General features: G+C 45.9%; 1 protein-coding gene across 1 annotated transcript in view; it reads right to left on the bottom strand.

Annotated features, from left to right (window-relative positions):
• The window catches only part of HLCS (holocarboxylase synthetase), a 225,956-nt gene that overhangs the window by 3,895 nt on the left and 198,996 nt on the right, over positions 1–23,065 (bottom strand). The window contains exons 7-10 of the mRNA XM_025380559.1: positions 12,716–12,783; positions 10,488–10,648; positions 4,904–5,018; positions 1,733–1,946 (exon numbers count right to left, since the gene is read on the bottom strand). Of these exons, the coding sequence (XP_025236344.1) occupies positions 1,733–1,946; positions 4,904–5,018; positions 10,488–10,648; positions 12,716–12,783 (558 nt within the window). The remainder of the gene's footprint in view (positions 1–1,732; positions 1,947–4,903; positions 5,019–10,487; positions 10,649–12,715; positions 12,784–23,065) is intronic.

Below are 23,065 nucleotides of genomic sequence, written 5' to 3'. Positions count from 1 at the left end.
CAGCCACAAGTGAAATTCATCCTGATCCTATTTCTTTCGAATATTTTCCAAATATACTCAACTCACATCCTTCTTAACAGCTTTCAACATATAGAATTTTCTCCTCAAGTTTTTATTTTGAAGAATTTCAAATCACAGAAAAGCTGAAAGAATAGTACAACAAACCTCATATTCTCTTCCATTCTCACACCAAATGAAAATACTTTCCATATTTGCTTTCTTTCTTCACATATAAACACATATAAGCACACATTTTTTTTTTTCCTGCATCATGTAAAGGTAAGTTGCAGCTGGGTGTGGTAGCTCATGCTTGTAATCTTAGCACTTTGGGAGGCCAAGGTGAGAGGACTGCTTGAGGCCAGGAGTTCAAGACCAGTCTGGGCAATACAGTGAGACCCTGCTTCTACCAAAAAAAAAAAAAAAAAAAAAACTTTTTTGAATTAGTGGGCTGTGTGGCACATTCCTGTTGTCTTAGCTACTTGGGAGGCTGAGGCAGGAGGATCATTTGAGCCCGGGAGTTCGAGGTTTCAGTAGTGAGCTATGATGGCACCACTGCACTCCAGTGACAGAGCAAGACCCTCTCTTTAAAAAAAAAAAAAAAAAGGAATAGAAATAGAAAACAAATGAAAATTTTAAAAAGTTTTTTAAAAGCTGCAGGCATTGTGACACTTTCTGCTTAAATACTTTATCTCCTGAGAACAAGAACCTCTTACAAAACTATAATAGCATTAACCATGACCAGTCAAGAAAGTCTGGATACAAGAGGTCCATGTTCATGTCATTCCCACTGTTCCTTTAATATCCTTTGTGGATATTTCCCTCCATCCAGGATCACATACATTACATTTAGATGTCATGCCTCTTTCATCTTCTCTAATCCCAAACAATTCTGCCACCTTTTTTTTTTTTGTCCAATTGTTTGTGTGCAGACACTGACATTTTTGCAGGGCACAGGCCTGTGGTTGTAAAATCAGTGAGTGGTCCTCGAACTTCAGCTGCGTGAGAATCCCCGGAGCATCTGTTATGACACAGGGTGCTGGGCCCAGCCCAGGGGTTTCTGATGCGGTAGCCCCTGGTTGAGGCTGAGGCCACTGCCTGGGATCTCATTTTGAGTACCACTGTTACCTAGAAGGTTTGACAATTTAGATGCATCTGATTGTTTCTTCACAATTAGAATCAGATTAAATGAATGTGAAACTCTCTCACGATTTCGGTTCTTTCCACCGCATCCCACCAGGAGGCATAAGATGCCCGTTTGCTCCATTATTGGCGATGCTAACTTGGTCAAGGTGGTGTCCATGCATTTTCTCCAATAGAGGCACAGAAAATAATCATTCAGACCAGCGCTCAGTCCCTCGTTTTAAGATACTGAACTACGGTCGGGCACGGTGGCTCATGCCTGTAATCCCAGCACTTTGGGAGGCCGAGGTAGGCAGATCAAAAGGTCAGGAGATCGAGACCATCCTGGCTAACACAGTGAAACCCCATCTCTACTAAAAATACAAAAAATCAGCCAGGCGTGATGGCGGGCGCCTGTAGTCCCAGCTATAGAGGCTGAGGCAGGAGAATGGTGTGAACCCGGGAGGCAGAGCTTGCAGTGAGCCGAGATGGCGCCACTGCACTCCAGCCTACGGGACAGAGCGAGACTCCGTCTCAAAGAAAAAAAAAAAAAACCTAACTACTAAGATACTAATAAAGGAGCTGAAAAGAATGAAGACGAGCCAGCACTGACCTGTGGACCCAGTATCGGTAATAAAGGGGAAGGACGCTGTTGGGCCCTTTGTCCTGAAACTCTTCGATCAGTTTCTCCAGCACAGTCACGACTCTGGCGATGAGATAATCGGCTCTTAAGGGCTTCAGTTCGGCCTTGTGTTGCTTATTGTATTCTGTGACGAGGTCGTTGATGCAGATGGTAGGGTTACTGTTAGTCACATTAAATCCACAGCCTGGACAAAAAACAAACAATTGAGCAGCTCAGCCTGTTGATGGCATCACACATTCCTCTCTGCCACTTGGAAAAAGTTACAGTCTTGACTGTCAACTTCCTCCTTCCTTGTCCTCATTTCAGACTTCGTGTCTCTAACCACTTGAAGAATGACTTATATCTTTTTGTCCATCTTCCTTTTTGTCCTTCTTTTATTATTCTTGTTCAAGCTAAAACCATCTCAACCTTACTGCAAATAAGAAGGTAAGAAAAAAGAAAGCCACATTTGATTCAATTTAATTCAACAGATGCTATTAAATATGGGACAAACGTATCAGTGTTGCCTCTGAAATAAGTGGTTTACCAAGCATTGCAGCTCTGCACTGAGTCCAATAGAGAATACAATCTCTTGTTTCTTCTCCTACTTGAGTAACAGATCTCATGCTTGAAAATAGAGTTTTATTCAGGATTTGGGAAGTAAACTCTGGATTCAGAAATTTCAAACCTTGGTCATGGCATAACCCTAGAATGCATCTTTTAATACTTTATCCTTGGAAGTCTTTGGTGCTAAGGTTACGCTGTTGGCAAGACGCCGACCCATTTTCAGTGGACTTTTTACAGGCTCCTAAACCAAGGCTTCATGAGAGTTACCAGGGATGGTATCTGAACAGGCTTATCTGTGCAGTTACTTAACACCACTATCCTCTCCAGGGAGAGGGCGGTGTCTTCAGAAAAGCTGGACTTCAGTGTTCAGCAGGACCCTGAATTGGCCTGCAAGAGGTCTGAAGGAAGAAATGAAATACTGGAAAAACTAGGCAGCAAGAAAACTACCATGTGTTCAGTGACTCTAAGAAAAAAATCCCCAAAACATTTGCCAGAGACAGAACGATGCCATTTGTAACAACAGCATTCTCTGGCAAGTGTCCTGCCGTTTCCCGTGTGAAGGGAAGGACTGACTGGTCTCAGATTTTAAAATAATAGACTGGCTATTAAAATACAAAGCAATGTCAATTACCTCTGGAAAAAAACAAGTAACTACGGCAACAGGGGCAGAACTTGCAGTTGTTCATGTATTCATCCATTCCATACGTACAGTAACTGAAGCGCCTACTGAACGCTCATAACGCATTAAATTAAGTGCCATATAGCACTGAAAATTCTCCCTTGTGTTCAGAAAACTGGAATTCCTAGGATGAGTAGCAACACTGACTACTGGCCACTTCGGCTATGTCCTTCTAAGGACCAGTGAGCACCCTGCTGGCTGCTCTAAATCCCCAAAGTCAGAGACCCCATCCCATGGCCTTCAGAAGTCAATAAAAGCTATGGGTTCTCACCATAGGAAAATGTTTCATTCCTCTACTTTATTTTTTATTTTTATTTATTTATTTATTTTTTTGAGACAGGATCTCACTCCAGTTGCCCGGACTGGAGTGCAGTGGAGCCATCATAGCGCACTGCAGCCTCAACCTCCTGAGTTCAGGTGACTTTCCCATCTCAGCCTCCTGAGTAGCTGGTACTATAGGCATGCGCCACCACGCCTAGCTAATTTTTTGTATTTTTAGTGGAGACAGGGTTTCGCCATGTTGCTCAGGCTGGTCTCGAACTCCCAGACTCAAGCAATCCACCCACCTCAGGCTCCCAAAGTGCTGAGATTACAGGTGTGAGCCACCACACCCGGCCTATTTTTTATTTTTGAGACAGGGTCTCACTCTGCACCCAGAATGGAATGTAGTGGCTCAATCACAGCTCACGGTAGCCTTGAACTCCTGGTTCAAGTGATCTTCCTGCCTCAGTCTCACAAGTAGCTGGGATTATGAGCTCAAGCCACTATGCCTGGCCTTCGCTTACCCCATGCTGATAACATTCGTTAGCTCCCTGAAGCCATCCATGAGCCTCCTTGTTGTCTGTGGCCCCCACCTAGGAATCTCTGCATTAACTGCAATTACTCACTTAAAGATAGGAAATGAGGGAGGCTGGATGCGGCGGCTCACGCCTATAATCCCAGCACTTTGGGAGGCAGAGGCGGGTGGATCTTGAGGTCAGGAGTTTGAGACCAGCCTGGCCAACATAGTGAAACCCTGTCTCTACTAAAAATACAAAAAAATTAGCTGGGTGTGGTGGCAGACGCCTGTACTCCCAGCTACTTGGGAGGCTAAGGAAAGGAGAATCGCTTGAACCTGGGAAGCAGAGGTTGCAGTGAGATTGCACCACTGCATTCCAGCCCGGGCAACAGTGCTGGACTCTGTCTCAAAAAAAAAAGAAGATAGGAAATGGAGCTCTAAGGGTATGAAGTAGCTTGCCCAGAATAATATTGCCCCTTGGTGGCAGAGCTGGTAACACAGGACTTGTATTCCCTGGCTGGCACCTGAAACACATGGTTACATGTTTTTTGACCATTGCTGGCTTCTGAACACAGATTAGGTTCTACTGCCACAGAGTGAAGTTGATGGCTGGACGGCCAGGAACCTAAGGACTTCTGAGGTCGCCTCTGAATCCATCTTCTTGCCTGATGTGGATGTGCTGAGGTGAAACAGGGATTCTTTACCCCGCCTTGACCAGCCTGGAGCTTCTTCTGAAGGTTAAAATGATGCCAACTCTTTCATGGTCCAGGAAGGTCAGGATAAGAATGCAAGACACCAGGAGAACTATTTAAGAAATTAACTTTTCCTTTTCTTATTAGAGAATAGAACGTTATATGTTTATTTTCGCCATTTCAAATTCAATGAGTAGCAGGAGTGTGGAAGGATGTAAGAACATACCTGCTTGATATGATACCACTTTGGTGGTTTCCGTGGTCACACAGAGAGAATGCTGAATTCTGTGAAGTGCTTTCGACCAATCTCTCTGCATCTATACCCTGCTCCAAAACTACAAGACTCAAAATAATCTCATATGATCATCTGCTCCTGCCATTAACCATTTTTATTTTTATTGTTTTATTAATCTAAAAATGCTGGGGGAAAGGTTTTTGAAACTTACCAATAAGTATATGAAATGTTTCTCCCATGAGCGTTGAGTTAACCAGAACTCCGCCGATCTTCATGAGGTCGCTGTAATAAATATCGTTGGGCCACTTCACTCGTAAGTTGATATCCTAAAGGGAAATCTGCACATTAATTAAGCAGTCACAGGACACGAGGGGCCCAGGCAAGTCACTGAGCTAAGGGAAGATAAGCAGAAACCAAGGTAACACGGGCCTTGTCCTCTCCTCTTTTTCAGACAGCTAATCACTTCTTTGGGACAATCCTATATTGAAGTGCCTCTTGGGGCCAGGAGGTAAAAGCCCTGAAGAACACAGCTGGCATAAACCCCAGCATTCTTCCCCATCCCCCAGCACTGTTTCTCATCATCCAAAACCCCTTCTGAAGATGCCTACCTTGTAAATGAAGTTCATTATGTCAGTATCCACCACCACCGCCACCATGGAGTAGCTAACTAACACGCTAGGGCCAGAGGGTGGGGAGAGAATAGTAATCTCTGGGTGCGTCTCCATTCAGGAACCCATGCTTGAGAGAAAGACGGCCCAGAATTAACCAAGGTCACAAAAGGCAGGTAGAAATGTCTTGAGTAGGAGCCAGTGGTGGGGCACGGTGGCTCGTGCCTGTAATCCCAGCACTTTGGGAGGCTGAGGTGGGTGGATCGCAAGATCAGGAGTTCAAGACCAGTCTGGCCAACATAGTGAAACCCCGTCTCTACTAAAAATACAAAAAATTAGCTGGGTGTGGTGGTGTGCGTCTGTAATCCCAGCTACTTGAGAGGCTGAGGCAGGAGAATCACGTGAACACAGGAGGCAGAGGTTGCAGTGAGCTGAGATGGCACCACTGCACTCCAGACTGGCCGACAGGGCGAGACTCTGTCTCAAAAAAAAAAAAAAAAAAAAAAAGAGTGCTGTGAAGACGCAGAGGAGAAATTCCCCTGGGTAATGAAACCGGACTTGTCATGTGGCCTACTACCTCTTCATCTTGAATGGTGTGGCCTGGGGAGGCTCTCCCCGTCATCAGCTCACAGAATGGACCGAGAGTGGACAGCGTCTTGAACAAGGCCACCCAGGCCTCTGCCTATCCACTGTGACTCTGAAGTTGGGACACAGAGACTGGGCTAGCCGAGTGGATGTCAGAACCACCAGGTCTTCTAGACCTGGGGCTGGCAGCCAGGCTGTGCCATGTGTGGGTAAAGGAAGCCTGTCTGGAGATGCGAGGCTGGAAGAGAACATTCAGCAAAATAAAGCTAAGGGAGCAGAGAGTAGCTGATGGCCTCCGAGGGCCATGGGGCTGGTCTTCCCACATCGCAGGCCAGGCATGGCACTGAGTGCCTTCTCAGCACTAGTCCACGTGTTACTTACACCCAGCCCATGTATTGGTGCCAGCGCATCCCTAGGGAACAGGGGGAGAACCGGAAGCTTAGAGCAGTTATGTGGCTTGCCTGAGGTTATACCACTTGAAAGCCACGGAGCTGGGATTCAAACCCTTCTGCCACCAGGCCTGGGTGATGAATCCCATGCTACGTGGCCTGGTGCTTCCATGAAATCCCCTTCCTCCTTCCAATAGGCCTTCTTTTGACTTTGGCCAGTTAGAGCATCGTGGAAGCTCATGTGCTCTAAAATAGCAGTTTAGGCTGAGAGGAAAAATACAGGAATAGGAGCACAGGAGAACAGAAAGTCTAAGTAAACCAAGGATGGGGGGTGTGCAATGCCCTGGAACTGATCAACAGCTTCACGTTTCTTTTCTCTCTAGAACGGGGATTCTCAGCGGGAGAGGGGTGGATTTGGCGACAGCAGGAGACTTCCTTGGTTTTCACAGCCTGAGGGAGTGCTACTGGCCTCTAGAGAGTAGAGGCCGCAATGCTGACACATATCCTTTAAGGCACAGGACATCCCCACGACAAACATGCCAGGGCCCACATAGCAATAGCATCAGGCTGAGAAAGTCTCCTCTAGAAAACCTGTGACTAGGAGGCTCTGCTCTTCGTCACTGCCCCCCGTTCCCTTTCCTGCTCCTCTCTTGCCTTCCCACATCCCCCTGTGCCAGTGCCATGGCCAGGGGAATGAGCCCCTGCCTAGGCGGTGGGAGGACACCTGCAGAGTTCCCAGAGCTGTCAAGCTCCTCCACCACGTGCGTGCGTGACAGCTGGTGCCTGGGCGGGCCCTGCACTCGGGCTCCAGCTCGCCTTCATGGCTTCAGATCTCATCGGCTCATGAAGCAGTTCATGAAACTCTGGGTTCTCACGCAGGTAAGCAGGACCAGCATTTCCAGATGAAGAGGAGGGCTGTGTGCTTATTTTTCATTTTCTCAATCATTTATTCCAACAGCTGCCGTGATCCTCCCACATAAAAAAAGACCAAAATGAAAAAAATCCTGCTCTCGGAGAGCTACTAACTTCATGGGAGACGGAACAGGAGCACACATCATTCCTCTTCAAAGCCACACACGGTGGAAACCATAAAAGAGGCTTCAACACAGCAAGTGCTGGATGGTGCTGGAGGAAAGAGCTGGAAGTAGCTGGAGGGTCTGAGAATAGCATTGGAGCTGGGCCTTAAGGATGAACAGAATTTTAAGAAGCAGAGAAGAGGCCAGGCGTGGTGGCTCAGGCCTGTAATCCCAGCACTTTGGGAGGCCAAGGCGGGCGGATCATGAGGTCAGGAGATTGAGACCATCCTGGCAAACATGGTGAAACCTCATCGCTACTAAGAATATAAAAAAATTAGCCGGGCGTGGTGGCGGGCGCCTGTAGTCCCAGCTACTCGGGAGGCTGAGGCAGGAGAATGGCATGAACCCAGGGGGGCGGAGCTCGCAGTGAGCGGACATCATGCCACTGCACTCCAGCCTGGGCAACAAAGCAAGACTCTGTCTCAAAAAAAAAAAAAAAAGAAGCAGAGAAGAGAGCAGGGGCAGGGGTGTGTGGGTAGAGGGAGGGTACGGGACCCAGGGGTACTTCATGGACAGAAGAAAGAGCAGGAGTGAGAATGGGCACCCCAAGGCGGGCTCCGGAAGGAATGGGCGCATCCCAGTGAGGCAGCCTTGGGCCTGGAGAGGGTGGTCATGATTTGTGTGCTGATGGTGACATCTGGTTAGTGACCAGTTGGGGTCCTACTGAAGGCCATAAAAAAAGTGAAATCCAAACAACAGGGGCCTGTTTCCATTATCTAGTAGCTGCTCTGTGTCAGCTAACTTGGCTATGTTAAAAAAGAAACCCAATTCAAAATCAAATGTCCCATCACACAGGTGACGCTGGGCAGCTGACTGTGGAAGAGGGAAAAAACATTGGTACAAACTTCTTAGGAAGAATGGGAACACAAATTCCCCCGACCCCGTTCACTGCTGAAGGCAAACTTCCCACTTCCATCCTGGCTCCCAGTGCTTGGCACACGCAGCCTCTGTGCATAGCCGGCCCTCAAAGAATGCTTGCTAAGGGAACTAGTGGGCTCCAAGGTCAAAGTCAAAGCCATGAAAAAGCTAAACAGACCAAACAGACTAATTTAACGTTCTCAGCTTATTGTTTGCTTTACTTATTTTCCTAAGACTAACCTGTTGCTAGAGTTAAAGATAATTTCTCCCATGACAGGACTATTTCTTTTTTTTTGATTCGGATCTCGCTCTGTTGCCCAGGCTGGAGTGCAATGGCACGATCTCGGCTTACTGCAACTTCCACCTCCCGAGTTCAAGTGATTCTTGTGCCTCAGCGTCCCGAGTAGCTGAGATTACAGGGACCCATCACCATGCCTGGCTGATTTTTATGTTTTTAGTAGAGACGGGGTTTCACCATGTTGGCCAGGCTGGTCTCGAACTCCTTACCTCAGGTGATCCACCTGCCTCAGCCTCCCCAAAGTGCTGGGATTACAGGCATGAGCCACCGCGCCCGGCCAGGACTTTCTATTTTCATTGCTTTCTGCTAGACAGAACGCACAGCTCAGGTGCTAAAGGCCGGGCACCTGAAGCCCTGTAATGGTATGATGCCCCAAACCATCAGACATGCAAGGATGCTGGGTGCCTGGTAGTAAACGTCCGTTTCAGCAATGTGATGTGATACAGGAAACAGAGACGTCAGCATTAACTACATCTGTGGAATACCAAAAATTCCTACACGGTGAATACATCACAGAGGGATTTAAGGGGCAGTGAGAAGGACTGTTTCTTCAATGAAATGATGACAGGGACTCCAAGTCTCCTTTGAGAGTCACGCTCTTAACACCTTACTTCAGGAGTCAATCCAATCGTTTCTCGTTAGCCTGACATAGGAGCTGCTGGGGGAGGGAGGCAGGAATCTCCTCTTTATACCCATATGAAATTCTTCCAGGAACATTTGGGAGGGGGCCGTGGGAAGTGAAGCCCAAGTACGGAAGAAAATGCTTCGGTGGGTAAGCTAATCATTCCCTGTTGCTTGTCTTTTTAATAACTGACAACAAAACATCCAACAGTAATAAAGAAGCAGGCACACGGGTCCTAATAGCTGGGGGAAGATGGCCCCAAGTGGACCTACACATTGTATGTGGTCAACAGTGGATAAAGGATAGCGCTGCTAGAGCAGAGTCTGGTAAACAGAGGCAGGAAATGAGAAAGGTTTTTAGGTCCCCAAATAACCCTTTTCAACAGAAAATGCAGATGAATAACTTCCATCCAGTCCAACAATCAAACCTCATCCAGTGCTTCAATCAAAAAACAAACACGGGGCCGGGCGCGGTGGCTCACGCCTGTAATCCCAGCACTTTGGGAGGCCGAGGTGGGAGGATCACAAGGTCAAGAGATTGAGACCATCCTGGCCAACATAGTGAAACTCCATCTCTACCAACACCACAAAAATTAGCTGTGTGTGATGGTGCATGCCTGTAGTCCCAGCTACTCAGGAGGCTGAGGCAGGAGAAATGCTTGAACCCTGGAGGCAGAGATTGCAGTGAGTGGAGATGGCGTCATTACACTCCAGCCTGGTGACAGAGAGAGACTCCATCTCAAAAAATAAATAAATAAATAAATAAACATGACCAGGTGCAGTGGCTCATGCCTATAATCCCAGAACTTTGGGAAGCTGAAGCAGGCAGATTGCTTGAGCTCAGGAGTTCAAGACCAGCCTGGGCCACATGGTGAAACCCCATCTCTATTAAAAATACAAAAAAATAGCCAGGCGTGGTGGTGTGCACCTATGGTCCCAGCTACTCGGGAGGTTGAGGTGTGAGGACTGCTTACGCCTGGGAGGTGGAGGTTGCAGTGAGCCGAGATAGTGCCACTGCACTCCAGCCTGGGTGACAGAGTGAGACCCTGTCTCAGTTAAAATAAATAAATAAACAACAATAAAACCCAAAATCTAAAGTGTTGCCCTCATCAGGCTGTTTGAGAAATCTGAAAAACTGGGTAGAAAGGGAGTTCTGGGGAATGAATGCATTCGGGCAAGTCTGAAGCAGCATTAGCACCTGGTGGCACTCTTAAAACTCTGAGGGCACTTTGTTGCCAGCTGTGCAAAGGGTAGGCTGAGGTTCTACAGCCACCAATTATGCAAGCACATGCTACAAACAAGAATAAGCCAGATTCTGCATGCATTACAGGGTCGTAGAGGGGGACTGAACTGTACCTACCTGATACTTGGGAATGGACCTCACCGCTTCCACGACAGCCACGGACATCAGATGCTGGACAAATGGGATCCTCTGTCCCAGCTGGGATCTCAGTGGGATGGAGATGAGCAGAGTAGAAAGAGCACATCCCACGGGGCTCAGCCACGCATTCCCTCCCCGTCCTGGAACACAGTGCGCAGTGGGAAACAGGCTACCTTGCCATGTGGACAGACACAGACACACGTCATGCCAGGGCCACACACTCAAATAAACCTGGACTTATTACACTTCTCATTGTATTACAATGCTTATTATATTCTGGGCTTAACTCAATGAAAGAATAGCTTGTTAAAATCTGAGCTCTGTTGCTGAAAAAGTTTCCAATAATCAGCATAATGTTCTGCTTCTGTGAGCATATTATTTGTGCCTTGATGACTCAGAGTCTTACAACGTCTGAACATGACTATCAGTTTAATTCCCACCATATGGTCATGAAGGCAAACACAGACACTGGGAAACTGAACTGATATATACTGATCCAGGAGAGGTCCTGGAAGCCACTGTTTAGAAGCAATTCCTATTGTGGTGATGGTTGCACTGCCCAGCAAATACGCTATTAAATAAGAGCCACAGAGCTGTATACTTTATTTATTTATTTATATTATTATTTTGTAAGATGAAGTCTCACTATGTTGCCCAGGTTGAAGTGCAGTGCGTGTGATCTCAGCTCACTGCAACCTCTGCCTCCCAGGTTCAAGCGATTCTCCTGCCTCAGCCTCCCAAATAACTGGGATTAAGGTGTCCGCCACCATCCCCAGGTAAGTTTTGTATTTTTAGTAGAGACAGGGTTTCATCATGTTGGCCAGGCTGGTCTTGAACTCCTGACTTCAAGTGATCTGCCTGCCTCGGCCTCCCAAAGTGTTGGGATTACAGGCATGAGCCACCACGCCCGGCTAGAACTGTATATTTTAAATGGAGGAATTGTATTTCAACAAAGCTGTTTATAAAGGGATTCCTGATATTAACTGAGTTGTTACTTTTCTTTCTTTCTTCCTTCCTTTTTTTTTTTTTTTTTAAGAGACAGGGTCTTGCTCTGTTGCCTAGGCTGGAATGCAGTGGCGCAATTACAGTTCACTGGGCTCAAGTTGGGACTACAGGTGAGTACCACCATGCCCAGCCAATTTTTGTATTTTTTGTATTTTTGTATTTTTTTGTATTTTTGTATTTTTTTTTAAGAGATGGGTCTTGCTAAGTTGTCCCAGTTGGTCTTGAACTCCTGGACTCAAGTGATCTTCTGCCTTGGCCTCTCAAAATGCTAGGATTATAGCATGAGCCACCGTGCCTGGCCTACTTTTCTTAAAATTGAAGTTAGAAAAATAGAAGAATCCAAATGAGAGGTAGAGTTCATCAAAGTTCTTCTTGAATGTCTTTTCTTAAAAAAAAAAAAAAAATCCACATATTGAGATCCATAGCTTTTGCCAAAAATATTTTTTTTCCATTTGAATTATGTTTGAAAGACATGTTCAGGAGAAAGAAGGGAGAACAGCAGATTTCTTATTTCTTTGGTTCTTATGAAAAAGTCGTAAGAGCCTGTGAGAGTGAGAAGCACATCTGGGTGAGCCTGGCACTGGCTGGGGCAGGGAGGGACCAAGCCCCGTGGAGCAGCCCCTGTATAGGGTCAGACCCCAGATGGGTCTGGGAGGATGTGGGCACTCGCCTCTGGGATCTGCAGGTGGTGGAGCCCTGGACAGCACTCTGCTTCTCTGTGGTCACTGTGTGAACGGGCACTGATGCAGAGCCCACCGTGTGCATGCAAGCCCAGGGCCGGCTGGGGTGGGAACTGGCATGCAAAAGGCCTCCCACGTGATGCTCGGTACAGCCACAGAAGGCTCCTTATGGGGAACCTTCAGGAAAATAAATGTCTCTGGAGCACAGTGAGGATTCCCAAATTGCAAAGCCCGGAATTCACGTAGGTCACATTTGCCATCATAGGCAAATGTCCAGTGATTCATAAGCATGGTGATTAGAGAGAATGCTTTGGTTCTACTAAGGCTGAACTTTCTACTAAGGCTGAACCTACTAAGTGCTTCCCTCTTCCTCTTCCTCCATTCCAGGCGGTTATGAAAACAGAAACTACTAACTTGAGTCCCCCAGATATTCAGCACACACATTCAATGGGCTCCTGGGCCACAGGAGTTGCAGAGTTTAGGAAACAAAAGCAACAGCAATGATCACAAAAGATGACTGACCTTTGCCCTGGGTCTGCCGGGCTGCGATCGCTATTAAGCCCATTTCCTGCGGTGTCTGAAACATCAACCTGCGAAAAGGGGGAAAGACTGGTCAGGCCAGACATGGACACGCACGCGGCACCAACGGCTCACACAGGAGGGACAGGGTTTGCATGCATCTGAGGGTGTGTGGCCACACAAGGGCCAACTGTGGTTTCCACTGGCCTTCAGGAATGGGGAGCCAGGGGGATATCACCCTCCTTTCTAACCTCAGTTGTGAGAATGAAAAGAGATGAAGAAAGCACCTTTTAATATCAAAAAACAGCATGGGAGGGGGCGTGTGTACCTGCCTGAGCGTTACTCCATTTATTTAAGACTTGGTTAGATTCTATTTCATCAGAATATCCTGCCAAGTTCTTTCTCCCCCTACCCCCAATGTGTGTACCTTCTTCAAGTGACAACTAGCAATTCCTGACATTTGTTCCTACTTAGGGTGCGTTTCTGTTCGAACACTAGAACACAATCTTAACAGCAGTTTCTGATTATTCAGAAAACCAATATGGTGGCAATAAAGCCGTTTAAAAGACATACTATCCCCTGAGAACTAATTATGATTTAACTATGGTAAATAAATCCACACCTTCTGAGGACGCAGGAGAACCCTGCATCGTTTTCGGCTTCAGTCCTGCTTTTAAAATGGTTTCATTGAAAAGAATACAAACTTTCCTTTGGGGGATAGGTAGAAAAGTGCATTACATCTCCACCAAATGAGTGGATATTAACTTTTTTCCAAAAATAGGAAAGAAAAAAAATCACATTAAAAAAACCCCACTCTGAGAATTTCCTGCAAGCCGCGCTCTCCCTATTGTAACCCCGTGGTAGGACAGTTTCTCTCTGCATGCCTGGGAATTGCTGATCAGGTGCTGCGCAGGTGCAGTTCGAGGTAGGATCCATCAACAGAACAAAGATCAGGTTTGGCCTCTTTGTCAGTGCAGATGAGAGGGCCTCTTTGATTGATTGACTGATTGATTTTTGGAAGGACAGGAGCGGACAGGACAGGGATGCAGAAGAGATGGCATTTCGTCATAACATAAAGTTTCTAATAATAAGTCTCTAGGCTTCCACAGTGGCCCTACTGAGGACAAAGGAGCTCTAAAGAAAGACCACGCTCTGAGAAGCTTATCATCCTCCCCTCCCAGCTACAGAAACTGGGTGGAACTTTACAAATGGCTGGAACTCGGCAAGAGAAGAAAAATACTTAAAAGCAGAGAGAAACAACAGCGTCCACTGTGCACCGATGGCTCACGGAGCTCCGCCTGACGGCGTGTGCAGACCTCAGTTAGGACAGGAGGAGCCCAGAAGACCCTCCAAGTGTTTAAAAGACCTCAGGACACACAGGGCAGGGGCTCAGCTGGTGACACAGCTGTCTTCCCACATGGCTGCTGGAACAGGCACAGGACGCTCTCGGCGAGCAGGCCGGCCTCGCCGCCCATGTGCCAGGCCCACTCCATCTCACATGAAATACAGCTCAGAAGTATTTCTCTTGGACACGATGAATAACTCATTGAGATCGAGTGTGCTGTACGCCACTGGGTCCAAGAAGAAAGCGTCCTTTTCTTGTGTTGTACCAGCAGAAAATCTAAGAAGGAGTCTTTGTGCAGGGAGTTAACATTGTCTTTCAGGAACCTCTGCTTTCTAGAGGGTCCAGCAACCCTCCACCTGGCTTCCTAAGGCCCAGGGCTCTCGAGGTGATGAGACAGGGGTCGAGGGGACGATTTAGCATGTTGCGAGCAGACTGCAAAGGCAATCTAGGATGTTCTGTAAATAAACATGTAGATGGTAGACAGTCATAGGCTATAGCCAGGGATAGTGATGGGAGGGGCAGGAAAATGGTTGGTTCAGAAACCAAACACAGACTTCTAGAACAAAGAGAAATGATTAAGGGAACATATGCACTAAACTGCTAGAGGTTTGGCAGCAGTTAACAGGGCATATTAATGAGAAGAGGGAGTCTGTGCTGAAGGCCAAGAGGAAATTCTGCAAGGAGGGAGACAACGGGGGAAGGAGCTAATGCTCAGTTTGAGACAACTGGAGGCCGCCAGATTTATTTGTGCTATCTGAGATAACTCTGGGGCCAAACCGCACGGCTCACAGTCAACAAAGCAGCATTTATAAACCCTGTCAATTCTGCATTTCTGAAAATGAAGCTGCTTGAGTTTGCTTTAGCAGAAAGGAGAAACCATAAATGCATTTCCATCCTTAGTGGATGATGTCCTTACAAAACGAAAAAGGAAAAACAAAAAGGAGGGGGGTTACATAATGATTACCTCCCTGCTTCTGTATATTTTCCTTCCTTGCTGGCAAAGGTTGTGGAATAAAAGCTTTCTGTGAGTGGCAGCCGAGTGCATTCACTGTGGAACTAGAGCGGCACTCAAGAAAAGCGCTCTGTTTTGTACTCTTGTGTTGAGTCTGAAACATCCGGAGCCCCCTAAGGGTCACTCTGCAAACGAGACAGTCTCCTGACCCCTTCGGTTACTAAGGACAGCCCAGTAGCCACGGAGGCTCTGCCAGTGGAACTGTCCTGATTGTCACATGGTCCTTTAAGATTAAGCTTTAATGATTGAGAATAACCTAAAGACAGACCAGCATGAATTAGTGAAAAATCCGAATGAACAAAAATGTAAATAATGTAAATTCAGACCAAGTCCATCCACTTCGGGGATCTGAACCTAAGAAAATAGTCCACATTCACTACAGTGTTATAAAGGTAAAAATATGGAAATAACCTCACTGTTATTAGGCAAATGGTTAAATAAATTCTGATAAATTAAGTCAATGGAATAATTTGTAATCAAATTATTATAGTTCTGAAGACTATATAGCAACGTGGAAGAAAGGCTTGCACTGGTATGTCAAATTAAAAAGCAGCATACAAAACTATAGAGACTTTTTTTTTTTTTTTTTGAGATTCAGTCTCACTCTGTCGCCCAGGCTGGAGTGTAGTGGCATGAATCTCGGCTCACTGCAACCTCCATCTCCCAGGTTTAAGTGATTCTCCTGCCTCAGCCTCCTGAGTAGCTGGGATTACAGGCCTGCACCACCATGCCCGACTAATTTTTGTATTTTTAGTAGAGATGAGGTTTCATCATGTTGGCCAGGCTGGTCTTGAACTCCTGGCCTCAAGCGATCCTCCTGCCTCAGCCTCCCAAAAGTGCTGGGATTACAGGTGTAAGCCACTGTGCCTGGTCAAAAACTACATATACTTTTATTCCAAGTATGTAAAATTCAAAAAAGGGTGGGAAAGAGATTAGTCAAAATGTTAATGATGGCTATATTAAGATTTTTTTCTTTTATTTTAAATCTTTAATATGATTGGTAACCTATCTTTTTTTTTTTTTTTTTTTTCTTTTGAGACAGGGTCTTATTCTGTCGTCTCAGCTAGAGTGCAGTAACTCACTGTAGCCTGGACCTCCAGGGCTCCAGGGATCCTCCCACCTCAACTTCCCGAATAGCTGGGACCACTATGGGTTCATACCACCACACCTGGCTAACTTTTGTATTTTTTGGTAGAGATAGGGTTTTGCCATGTTGCCCAGACTGGGTAACCTTTTGATTTAAAATTTATTTTGATTTTTTTTTGGAAAAAAAGCATATTTTTACATTTAAATATAATATTGTAATTGAGCCACCACGCCTGGCCATAATTTTTAAAAGCATACTTCAAAACATGATTGGACTCATGCTGTATAGGATTTTGCATCCTGATTAAATCACCTAAAAGTGTCTGGTGGTCATCTGCCCACATTACTGATGGCTATATGATGGGCGTTCATGTGGAACCACTGTGGGTTTTTTTATTCTTCAACAATGGGCTGTTTGGATTATTTCTGATTTTTCACACTGCATCAATAATGCCGTGGTGAACAGTTGAGCCCCTGAATTATTTTGTGACCCTGTCTGAGTCCTCCTCAGGATTCAATTCTATAGAAGTACAGTCACTGGGTCAGGAAGTAAACCATTTTTAAGGCTATCACTGGGTCTGAACAGACTGGTTTTAAGGATTTCTGCTCACTTGTTAGTATCAGATAGAGACCATCCTGGCTAACATGGTGAAATCCCATCTCTACTAAAAATACAAAAAAATTAGCTGGGCGTGGTGGCTCACATCTGTAATCCTAGCACTTTGGGAGGCCAAGGCGGGCGGATCACTTGAGGTCAGGAGTTCGAGACCAGCTGGCCAACATGGTGAGACCCCATCTCTACTAAAAATACAAAAAATTATCAGGGTATGGTGGCGGGTGCCTGTAATCCCAGCTATGTGGGAGACTGAGGCAGGAGAATCACTTGAATCCAGGGGACGGAGGCTGCAGTGAGCTGAGATTGCACCACTGCACTCCAGCCTGGGCAACACAGGGAGACTCCATCTCAAAAAACAAAACAAAAATTATTAGGAAATATACCAAAATATTAGTGGCAGTTATCTTGGGGAGTGGACATATTTGAAAAATATAGAAAAGTGTTAAGTAGCACATAAGTTATCTAGGTAAGTCCTGCTTCTCATTAAAAGTGTGTATTATTTTATGATTGCTCTCTTTTTAGAAAACACAGATATATTTTATAAAGTATTTTTCTCATAAAAATTTTTTATTTTGAAGATCTTACAGTGATATTGTAGATACATAATTATTGATATTCTTATTATATTGTTAAAAAGAAGGCTTAAAAACAGTATCATAGAATGATTCTCTTTATATAAGATATGTATTTATAGAAAAATACAGGAGCCAGGCTCAGTGGCTCACGCTTATAATCCCAGCACTTTGGGAGGCTGAGGTGGGTGGACCACTTGAGCCGAGGAGTTCAAGACCAGCCTGGGCAACGTGGCAAAACTCCATGTCTATCAAAAAATACAAAAATTTAGCCAGGCATGGTGGCACATGCCTGCAGTTCCAGCTACTTGGCAGGCTGAGGTGGGAGGATCAGTTGAGGGAGGGAGTTCAAGGCTGCAGTAAGCAAAGATCATGCCACTGCACTCCAGCCTGGGCAATAGAGCAAGATGCTGTTTCAAAAAAGAAAAAAGAAGAAGAAGAAGAAGAAAAATACAGGACACCTATTAACAGTGGTTATCTCAAGAAGGTGGAAGAGGCCGGGCGTGGTAGCTCACACCTGTAATCCTAACATTTTGGGAGGCTGAGGCAGGCAGATCATGAGGTCAAGAGATCGAGACCATCCTGGCCAACATGGTGAAACCCTGTCTTTACTAAAAATACAGAAATTAGCTGGGCGTGTTGGCACACACCTGTAGTCCCAGCTACTCAGGAGGCTGAGGCAGGAGAATGGCTTGAACCTGGGAGGCGAAGGTTGCAGTGAGCCAAGATCCCACCACTGCCTTCTAGCCAGGTGACAGAGCAAGACTCCGTCTCAAAAAATAAATAAATAAAAAGAAGGTGGAAGTGTGTAAGTAGAATTATATGATGATTTAAATGTCTCCTTTATGTTGTTCGATATAATCTCTGGGTGGTAAGATTTCAAGTGATTTTTATTTCTCTCTTATACTTTACTGAATTTTCCAATATTTTTGTAATTGTAGTGCATTCATTTTATAAATGCTATTTAAAAAAGATTGATTTAAGCCCAACCTGTAAGTGGATTAAGCTTGCAGCCGCCAGTTCACTAGTTGGTGGAACAACCTCCTTTCCAGCACAGACTGGCAAAGAAAGGCTGGCCACGTGCAGGCAGCTTTCCCAGGCTGCCATACCTGTCCCGTGCTCATTCTCTGCTGCACACGCCAAGGCCACGGAGGGCTGGCACTCTGCCGCTGGGGGCAGCTGGCCTCTGGACGCCGGGCTGTACCTCAGACTGGCCTCCCTTTCTAAAAGATGTGGTAAAGTCTTTCTCTGGAAAACACACCCCAGCCACCCCTAAGTCTGTGGCATCATGCCCTGCAGCAGTCTGGCATGGGTGGGTGTGAGGCGACCTTGAAGTCTCCCTCGGACCTGGGGGGCTTCCTCAGCTCACGGTCCTGGCCTGGCACCAGTCTGTGCTTCTCTTTGCTATCTTCTTTCCCCTGCAGTTTTCTCAGCTCTGACACTGAGAAACACTCTCATGCATGAAAAAGAAAGCCAACGGGGGGTGGGGAGGAAAAGGGAGAAGGGGGCCCCAGGCAGTCACACGTTGAAGGTTCATGAGTTATTTTTCATTTTTAAAAAGCTGACTGGAAGATGAATTCCCACTGTTCATAACCCTGCTGCCCTCTGCGTAGTTCAAAGGAGGCAGCGCCGAACTTCATTTCAGAACCACGTCTAAAACGTATTACATTGTGAAAACAGGTACATTACATCTGAGTAGCACTTTCCAAAAAGTTAACAAGCTAAAATATCAAGATACTTCATTTTTGTTAAAGTCACACTTTAACAATATATATTTTTTTAAGCTACTTTCTTGGAGGGAATGCACAATATTGTTTTTTGAAAGAAAATGAACAGTGGTTTCTGCTAAAAATGCCTCCACCGTAAAATGGAGCGAGGCCCATGAGACGGTTGTGCAACGCACGGGGACACAGTCAGGGGCAGAAGAGGCCCGACTTCTGACAGGCGACTTCTGAACTGGCGGCAGGGTCCACAGCACAAAGCTGAGGTTCCTGCCCCAGGACACTGCAGGGTCCTAGCCAGGGACCCCGGGGATATTATTCCTGGCAGCTACAGAAAGGTTCCCAGGGAACTTTAGAAACATCACAGCAGAGTGGAGACTCGGACAGGGAATGGGACAGATCTGGACTGGAATCCCAGTGTTGATATAAACATGGAGTAAGGGAATCCATCTCTCTCAGTCTCTCCAGTCACCTATAAAATGGAACACGTTGAACATGTTGTGAAGTGTCAGTAAAAATGAAATATGACGGAATCCGCAACGTGGTCCCTGTCATGTCAATCCTAGAACTTCTTGCCGCCAGAAGACAAGCAGAGCCTCCCCTTACCTCCTCCTCTTGGAGATACGGAGGGAAGTCGGGAAGAGGGAGGGAAGGAATGGAATGGTGGGAACGAATGTGTGTGTTTTAGGACTCCTCAAAAATTCCATAGGTGATGCCTCTCCTCTCTGTACCCACCCGTCATCACTTCTACCTATACACACTAAGGTGATCTCTATCTAGGCTAAAAACCATGTAAGTGACACTAGCAACGGGGGATGCAGAATCTTCACTTCCAATTCTAGGGTCTTTGAACCGACTCAGCAAAGCTACACATAGTTGGTTGCACAGGTTCTTTGGCTGACTTTGCTTAGGCGACTGCTTAGAAACACTGTTGGTCAGAGGTGTGCTCAGGCAGGTAACAGAACAGTTTTATTGATACATTCTTCCATTCTATTCTGGATTTGACACTATGGCCTGATCTTTCCTCAATGCACCCCATTGGTAGGCTTTAGATCATATCCCCTTTCCGCTCTTGGTGTAGAACAGGATGAGTGTTTCAGTCGGAGGCAACACGGGAATCGGGACTGTTCACCACGAGCTGAGCCATCACGATCCTCCCGCTGGAGCTCCCCAGAAGCAGTGACGCCTGTGGGTCAGGTCCTCTGTTAGAGACACCCGCGTCATTTCCACAGCTCCTGGCATACCTGCCCTTCTTAGGTTTTTGGCTAATCTTCCCCATGTCCAGCATAACAGCGTCCATACTGCTGCTAAATAAATCACTTCATGGCTCCCAAGAAAGAGCCCAGTGGATTCAGCTTTCAGAACGAGGCTCCTTTCTGGTAAATCAAGCATTTACTGATGTTGCTCTGTATTATCCAATCAAAGTAAATACAAGCCACTGTTTCTTACCCTGACACCTCACCATAAATACTGGACGTCTGAGCATCCACTGCCTTCTATCTTAAACTGGTGCTGTTACAGAATTTACAGATGAGCAAAGAAGCTTGCCTAGAGAGAAATATTCATGGTACCCGCAGCCACCTCTGTGGCTATACCTCAGTGACAGCCCTGATGGTAGATCCCTGCCTCTAATGGTGAGCCTTCACTGCCCCACCCCACACCAGTACTCAGACTATCTGTCCCCACTCCTCCGCCAGGAGTCTCCAGATCCTCCACATGATCCTCTCAACCTCCCTTCCAGGCTGGTCAGAACTCATAAATATATGTGTCTTCTACAACTGGGTGTGGAGCGGCTCCTGGGGGAGAGTGTCCACAAACCTTGACCATAAGTCACCTGCCCCCAAAGAGGGTCTGCTACTGGGAAGTGCTGCTATTTCAGAAGATGGACACCGACTCACGTGGACTACACAGCAAGCAGACATCTGCAAACAGTGTTTCTGCAAGCACCAGGTAGATGTTTCAACTGGTCACCTGGAATTCATGCCAATTTTGTGTGCTATGAGTGGCATTATAGGTGCGTGATCTCATCCAAGCCTTCCAAAGCTGAGAAGAAGTCCTTCCTCACAGACAACAGCACACAGTCTCAGAAAGGCAAAACCACTTCTATGAAGCCACATAGCAATCTAACCAGAAATTCAAATCAAGTTTTGGTTGGCTGTAAGGTCTATAATACTTTTTTTCTTTTTAACCTTTTACTTTGAAATAATAGCAGACTTAAAGAAAAGTTACAAGAAGAGTACAAAGCATTCCTACATGCCCTTCACACAGCACTCAGATTTCCTAAAGGTTCACTTTTTACCACGTTTTGTCCATCTGTCTATCCATCATTATTTTCTGAACCATTTGAGAGTGAGTTGCAGCCCTAATGTCTCTGTATCCCTATATACTCCTGTGTAGCTTCCTAAAACCCAGGGTTTATCTTACCTAATTATGGTACAATCTTGGAAATCAAGAGCATTGATACCACACTATTTTACTCTTTTCTTTTTCTTTTTCTTTTTTTTTTTTTTTTTTTTTTTTGGTGACGGAGTCTCGCTCTGTCACCCAGGCTACAGTGCAGTGGCGCAATCTTGGCTCACTGCAACCTCTGCCTCCTGGGTTCAAGTGATTCTCCTGCCTCAGTCTCCTGAGTAGCTGGGATTACAGGCGTGCATCACCATGCCCAGCTAATTTTTGTATTTTCAGTAGAGACGGGGTTTCACCATGTTGGTCAGGCTGGTCTCGAACTCCTGACCTCGTGATCTGTCCACCTCAGCCCCCCAAAGTGCTGGGATTACAGGAGTGAGCCACCACACCCAGCTGATATAACACTATTATCTAATCCAGAGGTCAGCAGAATTTTCTATAAAAGGTGAGAGTGTAAATACTGTAGGCTCTGCAGGTCGTATGCTTTGTGTGCTCAATTGCTCAAACCTGCCGTCCGAGAGCAAAGGCAGCCATGCCTGTGTTTCAACATTTATGGACATAAAAATTTGAATTTTACATAATGTTCGTGTATCACAATATATTCCTTTTAACTAATAGGTTTTTTTGTTTTTGTTTTTTTTTAGAGTAACTAGGTTTACAGAAAAACTGTGCAGAAAGAGTTCCCATATGTCCCCTTCCCTAACAGTTTCCTTATCATTCACATCTTGCTGTGGTGTGGCCATTTGTTACAATTTCTGAAGCAGTCTTGGTATGGGATCTTTAACTACAGCTCACTGCTTCCGTTAGGGTTCGTGCTTTGTGCTGTGCATTCTGTTTTGATAAACGCACCGCATCTTGTGGCCACCGTGTCAGCCTCACACAGAACAGTTTCCCTGCCCTAAAAATCCCCCTGTGCTTCGCTTATTCATCCCTCATCCCTTCCTCTCCCCGAACCCTTTGGCAACCACTGGTACTTCTACTATCTCTATAGTTTTGCCTTTCCCAAAGTGTCATATAAATTTTATTCTTTAAAATTTTTTCTGACCCTTTAAAATGTAAAAAACATGCTTAGCTTTCATGTGGCATGAAAACTGGCAGCAGGCCAGATCTGGCCGAAGGGTCAAACTTTGCCAACCCCAGATCTCATCTATAGAGTGTATTCAAATTGTATCCATTGTCCTAGTAATACTGCTTTTTTTTCTGGTCTAAAATCAAATCCAGGATCATCTGATGCTTTCAGCTGTCACAGCTCCTTAGTCTCCTTTTATGTGGTTCAGTTTCTTAGCCTTCTTTTTATTTTTCATGATCCAGACATTTTTGGAAGAGCAGGGGCAGTTATTTTGTCCTATGTTCCTCGATTTAGATAATCTGATACCCCCGTTCTAAGACTCAGGCGTGCATTTCTAGCAGGAATACACGGAAACGATGTTGTGACCTCAGGGCCTGATCGGGAGGCAGGCAGTGCTGTCTCCTAACATCGGGGATGTGAACTTTGACCCACAGGGTTATGTGGTTTGTGCTGGGTTTTCCCACTAAAATCCTTTGTAATTAATACGCACTTATGAGGAGATAAATCTGTTTCTCATGAAATTTAA

The sequence above is a fragment of the Theropithecus gelada genome, chromosome 3, assembly GCF_003255815.1.
Source record: "Theropithecus gelada isolate Dixy chromosome 3, Tgel_1.0, whole genome shotgun sequence".
NCBI classification, from domain to species: domain Eukaryota; kingdom Metazoa; phylum Chordata; class Mammalia; order Primates; family Cercopithecidae; genus Theropithecus; species Theropithecus gelada.
Note: the sequence above shows the minus strand (reverse complement) of the source record. Positions and strands in the feature narration are given on the sequence as shown.